The sequence below is a fragment of the Limulus polyphemus genome, unplaced genomic scaffold, assembly GCF_000517525.1.
Source record: "Limulus polyphemus unplaced genomic scaffold, Limulus_polyphemus-2.1.2 Scaffold3049, whole genome shotgun sequence".
In the NCBI taxonomy this organism is placed as follows: Eukaryota; Metazoa; Arthropoda; class Merostomata; order Xiphosura; family Limulidae; genus Limulus; species Limulus polyphemus.
The window spans coordinates 54,694-65,984 of record NW_013668659.1 but is presented as its reverse complement, the minus strand read 5'-3'; the positions used below and the strand labels follow the sequence as shown (position 1 = coordinate 65,984).

At 33.5% G+C, this 11,291-nt stretch overlaps 1 protein-coding gene across 1 annotated transcript in view; it reads right to left on the bottom strand.

Annotated features, from left to right (window-relative positions):
- LOC106468545 (calponin-1-like) overlaps nt 1-7,079 on the bottom strand; it is a 9,787-nt gene extending 2,708 nt beyond the window's left edge. Inside the window, exons 1-3 of the mRNA XM_022396879.1 lie at nt 6,933-7,079; nt 1,538-1,692; nt 1,240-1,306 (exon numbers count right to left, since the gene is read on the bottom strand). Of these exons, the coding sequence (XP_022252587.1) occupies nt 1,240-1,306; nt 1,538-1,692; nt 6,933-6,989 (279 nt within the window). The 5' untranslated portion in view covers nt 6,990-7,079. The remainder of the gene's footprint in view (nt 1-1,239; nt 1,307-1,537; nt 1,693-6,932) is intronic.
- Between the last annotated feature and the right edge of the window lie 4,212 nt (nt 7,080-11,291).

Sequence of the window (11,291 nt, the reverse complement as noted above, 5' to 3'; positions counted from 1 at the left end):
TATATATATATATATATATATAAATAATGTTTCATAGAGTCCTTCATTTCTCATTGTCCAAACATTGTTTTAACACAATCAGAAACAAAGTATTAATGACACTGGTATCTATAGAAGGAACTTACTTTTCCATGCTATCATTATATCAGTTTTATCCTCTGTAAAACAGAACACTCAAACATCATCCTGCTTAAACACAATTTCAACAAGATTGGTAGTGACATCTAATGGTTATATAAGGTACTAATTTACTCTTCCATGTTACTTTGATATTAGAAAAAAAAGTTAAGAATATACAGACAAGTTGTTTACACGTCAACTTTCTAACAACAACAAAAAAGTAATTGTCATCATAACACCAAGTTATATAACCCAGCATCTCTTAAATCCAGTATAGTGTTTGATATTGAAACAGTTAAATTCACTTAAGTGCAAATTATTTTGTTTATAAAAAACAATAACAATATTTCTAAGACTCGCACTAAAAGCTGTTTCCAACACAGACACATACGTATTTATACATAATGATGATCACTTACAAGTTATAAGCTTTGGTTCTACTTCACCAAGAAAACAAGTCAACAGGAGTATCAAAATAGAGTGCTTAACGACATAATTTCAGTAGAAACTATACAGTGAGGAAATCCAGTACACGGAAGTTAAGAATCACATATTCTACATACATGTTCAGCTCTGTCCTACAGTGTATCACGTCGTTACATCATCAGATTTCAATACCAGAGTAAACATCATTTTCTTTTTCTTAAGACGCCATGAAATATTACATAGATAGTACTTCACCACAACTAAATCCAGTTCTTACTGAAATCCAACAGATTCAAAACCTGATACTTGGTTGATACAAAAATAAAAAATCAATTTTGTAAGTCTTGAAAAATATTTCTACAGTAAGAGGCATTATAATTCATAGCCCCTACAAGGGGTAAAAAATAATTTAACAAATGAATAATCTTAATTATTATTTCTTGAAGCTGTTACACACACACATTGTACATTAAAGTTACAATCTTTATTTGTTCTTGCTCGTATCTCAAAATTAGGAATTAAACAACGGCCTGAATATACAAGTTTTCAGAAAAATTACAAAAGATAAATTAAAGTTATTTTTCTTTTTTCTTAGAGCTGACAATAAAACTGTTTTTTGAAGCTGAAACATTTATGTCTTAAGCATATTTCATGTGGCATGGAACAACGTGATTATTTCTGGCATCAACTAACCTGTTTAAACGGCATTTTCCCTTCATTTACTTTAGGCACTGCACCTGGCATGAGTATATTTATAAGCCTGCAAGAAACAAACACAGATTTACCAACTAAAAACTTAAATCTTCACAAACAGGAGTTTTTATGGATCTATAATAAGATCTTTCACTGTCATTCAAAAAAGTTATGAATTAGAACAGAAATAATTCAGGAACCCTTACCATTGGCACCTTTATTTCTCTTTGTCTGAATTTGCTGTATACAGTATCTTTGTTTTCAACTACAAAAGTAATATGATGAAAAAATAACTCACTTGCACAGAGCAATTCCATCCTTCAAACTATCAGCAAAATCCATGTGGTCCTCAAAGCCTCTCTCTAGATTGGGTGGTTCTAGTTTTTCATTGGTTACTTCCCTTACCCAATCAAGAGCTTGAAGAGCCTGATCCAGTTGAAACTTCTTTTTGGACTAAATATATAACATCATGGATAAGTTATAAAAACCTTTTATTGTGTCATCATGGGATAATATCCCATCCACATACCATATTTAACAAAATCAGAACATCAAGTACAATACCAGTAAATAACACAATGAATGTTTGTCTAAACCCAAAACCAACTTTATAAAACAACTGCTCAAAACAGTCACTTGCAATCCACTAACAAGACACTTGAAGAGTTTAATATTGTCTAACAAGACACTTGAGGAGTTTGATATAATCTAACAAGACACTTGAAGAGTTTGATATAGTCTAACAAGACACTTGAAGAGTTTAATATTGTCTAACAAGACACTTAAGGAGTTTGATATAGTCTAACAAGACACTTGAAGAGTTCTTCAAATGTCATGTTAGATTATATCAAACTCCTCAAGTGTCTTGTTAGACTATATCAAACTCTTCAAGTGTCTTGTTAGACTATATGAAATTCTTCAAGTGTCTTGTTAGACTATATGAAACTCTTCAAGTGTCTTGTTAGATTATATCAAACTCTTCAAGTATCTTGTTAGATTATATCAGATATAGTCTAACAAGACACTTGAGGAGTTTGATATAGTCTAACAAGACACTTGAGGAGTTCGATATAGTCTAACAAGACACAATTTGCCAACATTCCAAGATAGTGTGCTACAGAGCCAACAAAATTGTTGAACAGTAAATTTTGAAGTGGATATTTGATTATGAGACATACAGTAAATCAGTCTTATTGATGTACTAGGGACAAGATAGATCCATGTGTGATAATTTATTGGTACTCCCTGAAGACTAACCCAAACATTGGAAGAAAAACTGTGATAAATTTGTTTTTTACCACCTAAAATGTAAAAGTTGATTTAAACCTTTTTAACTTGCTAATATACTGTGTCATTCTCAGGTGAGCTGAAAATACTTTAGAGCAGTATCAGGTAAGTTGACCATACAGGAAATTTAATCAGTGAAGAATAAGTACTGGGTGAGTTAATGCTAAGGAATAAGCAGAGTAGACACATAGTTATAGCACTTAAACACAAAGACAAACTCACAGTTGTGTACTTGCTTGACTATGGATGGTTGCTTTTCTACTAGGTTAAAAACCAAGATCAGGTTTAAATGAAACTTGGAATAAGACTGGATCAGAAGTAAATGAAAGGTTGCTACTGAAAACAAAACCTCAAATTTAGCTAGTATAACTGGTCATCTTTATTTCACACAGATGGGGCCAAAACTTCTAGACATGCCCATATATAACCACTGAAAGACATTGCCCTCACTGTCATGAAACAAGGTCAAACAAGTAGTGTCGGAAGTGCTTCATAAAGACAACAACTGCAAGCAGTTCTATCTTTGTCATGCAGCATCTGCATTCCTGACCTGCAAGCTAATGACTAGTGTACAGGATCACTTTCCACTCCATCCTGCAACTGTAACACTGTTCCAATTCTACTGTTGCTGGTGCCAGTGTCCAGCAGGAAATTACATCCCTGTTGTGGATATGCCAGCACTGGATCTTCTATGAAAGCACATTTCATTGACTGAAATGCTTGCTTGTACTCTTCACTCCATTTGAAATGCATTTCAGCTTTTGTAAAAGTCAACTTCAGAGAAGTTGGCCACAAACCATCAGTAATATAATGTGAAACCAAGGTAACTGCAGACTTGTCACTTTTCACAATCTGAGGTCAATCTTGCAATGCTGCTATTTTAGAAAGATTTATAGAGATTTCTCCTCTACTCACAATATGACCAAGAAATTCTACTATTGTACACATTTTCTGGGTTTCAGTTTCAAGTCTGTCTTTTCTTATCCACTAGAACCCAGTGTGGCTGCATCACAATTCCATTATGCACAGGTGACTGGCTGAGCCATGGCTGTTTTTGACCATTATGTGACACAAACTCCTGGCAAGATCAGTCTGTTGGGATCAAAGTCACTGCAATTACTGCTACATACTTCTTCATTCCTACAAGTGAATTGAAGTTACCACTTTGAATTACCTCATAACAGAAATGACTTATATTAGTGAGATAAGGTCTCTCACACCCAGGATTCATTTGGCATCCATTCCATGAACTTGTCAGCAAGGATGTCTATGCGATCTGTAGAGGCATTATAGCAAATGGTGCAGGTCATCCACATAAGTAGACAAGATTTCAATGGATTGCACTGTTCTACACCATGTCAAACCTTCTGTAAAACTTGGTAATAATGGTCTCATAGTTCAGAAGTTGCTTTTTATTGACAAATACTTCATCCAGACTCAATAACAGGTGTTAAACCACCTGCTCAGGAGTCCAGCTGTTTCAAGCAATTACCTGCCTGAAGAGTTTCAAAAATCAGTTCCAACTCTTCCTTTGCCAAGCCTTTAAAGGTTGGAGGAGTGATTTGTTTATTCTCACTCATGGAGAACAGTGAGCATGACCAAAAAGCCTACTTAATGACCTCTGATCATCACCTGATTGCAAGGTTCACAGTGTGGTAGGAGTATTCTGTTACCCCAGTGTCCCAATGGCCTCCTGAATTTGAGAGAAAGAGTGTGATGCACATGCAGCAACTCATTTCTGTCCTCTATCAGACCCCAAACTCCTTCATGGATTACTTTGATGTCATAAGTATGTCTCCTAACTCATATTGTCCCACAATCCACTCATCATCCACCATCTGGCAAAAGAGCTCCAGTTGACACAGTGTCCATTAATGGTACTTCCAGTCCTGTACTGTGGCTGGCAAGGTCTGGGAGTCTGGTACAGAGTTTCCACTCCCTCCACAAAGTGGTCTCAGAATCACAAGATACCATAACTCCATGGCAACCCTCAAACTGCATCACATTGGAAACAATCTTTATTAAACTCAAACAAAAAAAAAACTACAAATATTTGCTTCACTATGGACGTTCACTTCTCTGCAAGGTGAGGTTTAGATGAAACTTGTAATAAGACTTAGTAGAATTGACTAAATGGAAGGTTTGTACTAAAAATGAAAACACCCATTTACCACACATGACTATGCTGCCACGTGGCTGGTCATTCTCATTTCACTTAAGATGGTCCAAAACCTCTAAATGTTACTCATACAACCACTGAAGGACATTGTCCTCAGTAACCTGAAACAAGGTCACTATAAGCAGTGTTCTCCATGAGTAGTAACAAGTACTATGGAACAAAAATAACTTTAACGAAATTAACATCATGGTTTTCTTAACCACGTTATGTGAAACCTACACATACGCAGAACAAATATTAATAAGAAACTTATGGTATGTTCCTATAACACAAAAATCATCTAATCTTACAGGTGTAAAATTTCTTAGTTTTTAAACACAGAGAAGCTGTTTTGGTCTTTAAAAGTATTGTTCTGTTTTCATCATTAAACACAGGTAAGTTCTGCTTTGGTCATTAAACACAGGTAAGTTCTGCTTTGGTCATTAAACACAGAGAAATTCTGCTTTGGTCATTAAACACAGAGAAATTCTGCTTTGGTCATTAAACACAGAGAAATTTTGTTTTGGTCATTAAACACAGAGAAGTTCTGCTTTAGTAATTAAACACAGAAGTTCTGCTTTAGTCATTAAACACAGAAGTTCTGCTTTAGTCGTTAAACACAGAAGTTCTGTTTTGGTCATTAAACACAGAGAAATTCTGCTTTGATCATTGAACACAGGGAAGTTCTGCTTTAATAATTATACAGAGAAATTTTGTTTTGGTCATTAAACACAGAGAAGTTCTGCTTTAGTAATTGAACACAGAAGTTCTGCTTTACTCATTAAACACAGAAGTTCTGTTTTGGTCATTAAACACAGAGAAATTCTGCTTTGGTCATTAAACACAGAAGTAGTTCTGCTTTAGTAATCAAACACAGAAGTTCTGCTTTACTCGTTAAACACAGAAGTTCTGTTTTGGTCATTAAACACAGAGAAATTCTGTTTTGATCATTAAACACAGAAGTAGTTCTGCTTTAGTAATCAAACACAGAAGTTCTGTTTTGGTCATTAAACACAGAGAAATTCTGCTTTGATCATTACACATAGAGAAGTTCTGCTTTAGTAATTAAACACAAAAGTTCTGCTTTGGTAATTAAACACAAAAGTTCTACTTTAGTAATTAAACACAAAAGTTCTGCTTTAGTCATTAAACAAAGAACTTCTGCTTTTGGTCGTTAAACACATAGAAGTACTGTTTTGGTTTTTATACATACAAGAAAAATTAGTAAATCTCATTAATTTATAAAGTTTTATATTTTTTTGTATATAATGCAAAATTTTTATAATTCAACCTATTAACTAATTTAATTTTTTTGTTTAAAATATGAAAAAGAAATACATTAGTTTAAACATACATTATAAAAAAAATATCTAAGTAATAATTCAATCTGTAGGGTGTAGTTACAATAGCTAACTAGAATCTTTCTTTTTTTCAAGTTTCTTTGCTATTTTCTGATGCAAAGTAGGGGGGTCTAAGTAATTTACATATAAACCTGATCATGTAACTGAAGGATCAAAGCAACAGGTACAGCACAGCTGATGGTCTTTAACACTTCAAAAATAATAACCTGTAAGGTTGTTGTATTTCCTTTATATTTTCCTGTAAAGTGTAAGAATGAAACAAGTCTTGGAAAATTTCCCTAAAATTAACACTATTTAAAACCACTGTAGCCAAGGCCCTAAACCGTTCTTTTCGAAATAGTTTTCTTTGAAAAGAATAATAGCGTTTTTTAAATTCAAATTTAAAATAAAATTCTCTTTTAAATATGACTATCCAAAATAGATGTTTTTTCAAATAGGGCGATATTTTCAACTTCAGTGACTGGTGATATTAATAATAATTATTATTATCAGTAACCAATATTACGTTTATTAGAAATATAATTCAGGGCTTAGGATGATACTGATAAGGCTTCAAGTTTGTTTGTTTGTTGTTTTTTCATTAAAAACAGCCAAAACTTTATTTAACAACAAAGAGACCGTCAATACTTGAAACATTTAGTTTCGTTATTACAGATTATCCTGAGTCTGTTTTAATACATGTGTTATAACTATAACTTATAAATATAATTTGTATAAACAATTCCGTACGTAGACGAGACAAACTTTAGTTTAACTTCCTGAATCTTACTGGTTAGTCATTACTCTCAAAATTAAGTACTAAAAAAAAAAAAGTAGGTTAGGTCTAGGCTAACAGGTTGCATTTCTCTGAATTTTTATTTATTTATCTCGATCAGCAAGTACTTTACCTTTATTTGACACTCTCGACTGAGGCCATAAACTGGTCCTTGGTAAGCCATTTTCATCAGATAATTGTGGGATCTGAATATTTCCTTTCGAGATTTTTACTGCGACCAGTGCAGAATAACGTACGAAAAAGGATGGGTTAGATTGAGATGTTAGCACGTGATTTAACATTTGCCCAATCACAAGAGTTTTCTCATCTCTACGCAACAGGCTTTCGTTTCGTCCTACTGAACACTTCCAAAAATAAAGTAAGCGCCCTAAATTACGTGGAAAAATAACTCGAAGTATAATTGACAAACCAAATGAGGAAGAAGCGCGAAATATTTTTAACGGACGCTAGAACTTTATTTTAAACTCTTGAAGCTTGTATCTTACTGCATTACTAAATTTGTTAACGTTTATACATTTCTATCTACTAAACTGACTAATTTGTTATAAAAGAAACGAAACGAAAGTTCTAGACATTGGTATATTCAAATATATGTGTTTTAAACTCATTTTTTACTATTATTGCTTATTGTAACTTAAGGAAATGTTAACGTATCAATTACACGTCAGCCATAAACACCAAGCAGTTTTCTAACTCATTTGGCCATTTTATCAGATTATAATTATTTTGTATTTTTATATTATGTTTCATTTTTTAATACATTGTGCCAGCATCCATTCCAGTATAATTTATTTGTCTTTCGTAATCATGAAACTAATACTGCTCATTCATGAAATATTTGAACAGCAGAATGAACAACCCAGGCGATTTTCATGTTGTACATGTATCAAAACTTGGCCCACCAGCGTTATTTAAATGGTATGTAAATACTCATATTTTATCCAGATCTTAGCACATTATAACAGAGGTTCAGAAACTCTGGTAAAAATAAAGGTTTCATAATTATGAATAGGAAGAGTTTGTAGATTCCGGAGCAAACCCGAAACTTGAGACCTTAAAAATGCAGTTAAATAAATACGAAGAATATATATATCTAAATAAAGTGTAAAGTATCAAACTTACGTTAAATGGATTTTGGGTGGAAGTGGGAAAATGTATTCTTTACTTGGGAGTGTTCTTGTATTGTAAAATAATGACCTGAAGAAGAGCCCTTGGTGGAGTTTTTTTGCGACAAAACAGTTAAGGTCAGAGTTTAGAACAACTTCACTCTGATGGTTTTGGATTCTGCTAACTGGAGAGTGTCAAGAACTTGCAGACAAAGCACTTTGCTGGTATGTACTTGTATGACACAGGATTTTCAACGCTTGCGACCCTGAAACCTAAATACAGAAACAGGGTGAATACTGAACCTGACCTTAGGTTAAAGCTGACGAACATTACACCCAATATTACAGAACTTTTCTCACAAAAATCAGGCGCACCTATTGTATTAAAACGTAGAAAGATAAGTTTATAGTTAATACTAATTATATAGTGATTTTTGTGCGCTTCTTTTGCGTTGTTAAATTATACTGTTACAATGTGGTCCAACGAATACCACCCCCAAACAAAAACGTTTCGGAACCACTGTATTAGAATTTACCAAACTTTGGTGCGTGTTCAATATTCAAATAAATGTTCAACAGCACGAATATGAGAAATACACTAACACCATAGAAGTAAAAAATAAACATTCAACCAGAAAAACATTGTGCGATATGTTTTTTTTAATAAAAAATTACCTGTTGAATTCTATCAAGTCTTAAACATTCTGTGTTCGATTACGTGTATATAACCACCTGTTGAATTCTATCAAGTCTTAAACATTCTGGGTTCGATTACTTGTGTATAACCACCTGTTGAATTCTATCGTCTTAAACATTCTGGGTTTGATTAAGTGTATATAACCACCTGTTGAATTCTATCAAGACACGTAATCGAACACAGAATGTTTAAAACTTGATAGAATTCAACAGGTGGTTATATATATGTAATAAAACACAGAATGTTTAAGATTTGATAGAATTCAACAGGTGGTTTTATACACTTAATCAAACTGAATGTTTAAGATTTGATAGAATCCAACAGGTGGTTTTATACATGTGATAAAACCCAGAATGTTTAAAAGTATAACCACCTGTTGAATTCTATCAAGTCTTAAACATTCTGGGTTTGATTAAGTGTATATAACCACCTGTTGAATTCTATCAAGTCTTAAACATTCTGGGTTTGATTACGTGTATAAAACCACCTGTTGAATTCTATCAAGTCTTAAAAATTCTGGGTTTGATTACGTGTATGTAACCACCTGTTGAATTCTATCAAGTTTTAAAAATTCTGGGTTTGATTACGTGTATGTAACCACCTGTTGAATTCTATCAAGTTTTAAACATTCTGGGTTCGATTACGTGTATATAACCACCTGTTGAATTCTATAAAATCTTAAACATTCTGGGTTTGATTACGTGTATGTAACCACCTGTTGAATTCTATAAAATCTTAAACATTCTGGGTTCGATTACGTGTATATAACCACCTGTTGAATTCTATAAAATCTTAAACATTCTGGGTTTGATTACGTGTATGTAACCACCTGTTGAATTCTATCAAGTTTTAAACATTCTGGGTTTGATTACGTGTATAAAACCACCTGTTGAATTCTATCAACTCCTAAACATTCTGTGTTTTATTACATATATATAACCACCTGTTGAATTATATCAAATTTTAAACATATTGAGTTTTATTACGTGTATATAACCACCTGTTGAGTTCTATCAAATCTTAAGCATTAAGAGTTTGATTACATGTATATAACCACCTGTTGAATTATATCAAGTCTTGAACATTCTGGGTTCGATTACGTGTATATAACCACCTGATGAATTATATCAAGTCTTAAACATTCTGGGTTTGATGGCGTGTATATAACCACCTGTTGAATTATATCAAGTCTTAAACATTCTGGGTTCGATTACGTGTATATAACCACCTGTTGAATTATATCAAGTCTTAAACATTCTGGGTTCGATTACGTGTATATAACCACCTGATGAATTATATCAAGTCTTAAACATTCTGGGTTTGATTACGTGAATATAACCACCTGTTAAATTCTATCAAGTCTTAAACATTCTGGGTTTGATTACGTGAATATAACCAGCTGTTGAATTCTATCAAGTCTTAAACATTCTGGGTTTCATTACATGAATATAACAAACATACCTCAACAACATAAGTATGTAACAAACATCCATTTCAACATTACGTGAACATAAACATACATTCAACATCCACTTGAACATAAACATCAATTTAACATCACGTAAACATAAACATCCACATGAATATAACAAGTGTCTTCACTGGCGCCCGCAGGAAGAAGCATTGCTCCCCTACATTTCACAAAAAACTGTACGTATTATGATGTAAACTTAACACCGTAGTTAAACTAAATATCTTTAGTAATTTTTATTAAAACTAAATTTGTGTTTGCGTTTAAGCAGATATAACACACTTTATTTTAGTCTGTTGACTTACACTGTAAAACCTGATCCCCTACATATGTTTTGCTCTCTCTCGAAAATATTTCTGTGGGGGGCCCATGAGTATCTTTCCCCTTTAATACCACATTTTAGCAGGGCACGATCATTGTAGCGTAATTTATTTCACTGTCAGCACCCACACTTTTCCCATCAGTTGAAATTGTTCGTTAAGATGTTTAATTAATGAGCAATAGTTTCCTTAGCCTTCTATGTGAAGTTAAGAGATATGATTCCAGTATAGCGGGTTAATGAACTTAAAAATCTGGCGTCACAGTCACTAAGTATAGTTGAACTAAAACACGTCACTAGGCTTAGACGTATTCTCTGCCCACTTCCTCGGTTATTATAACGAGGGAAGGACAGTGGTTTGTATCGATAAAAACATCCCCTTTCGTGGAAGATTATAGAGATGTAATCAAAGCACTGGCTCTAAATACGAAATCCGACGCTCAAGTTCGTTAAAAATGATAAATGAAGAATTTTGAATAGCAGCAGTAACAGGAGGTTCAAGAAATGATGCAGTGTCTAGACCACCAAACCATTTATCACTAGTTGGTCTATACCACCAAACTCTTTATCACTAGTCTCTAGACCACCAAGCTCTTTATCACCGGTCTCTAGACCACCAAACCCTTTATCACTAGTCCCTACACCACCAAACCCTTTATCACTAGTCTCTAGACCACCAATCCCTTTATCACTAGTCTCTAGACCACCAAACTCTTTATTACTGGTCTCTAGACCACCAAACTCTTTATTACTGGTCTCTAGACCACCAATCCCTTTATCACTAGTCTCTAGACCACCAAACTCTTTATTACTGGTCTCTAGACCACCAAACTCTTTATTACTGGTCTCTAGACCACCAATCCCTTTATTACTGGTCT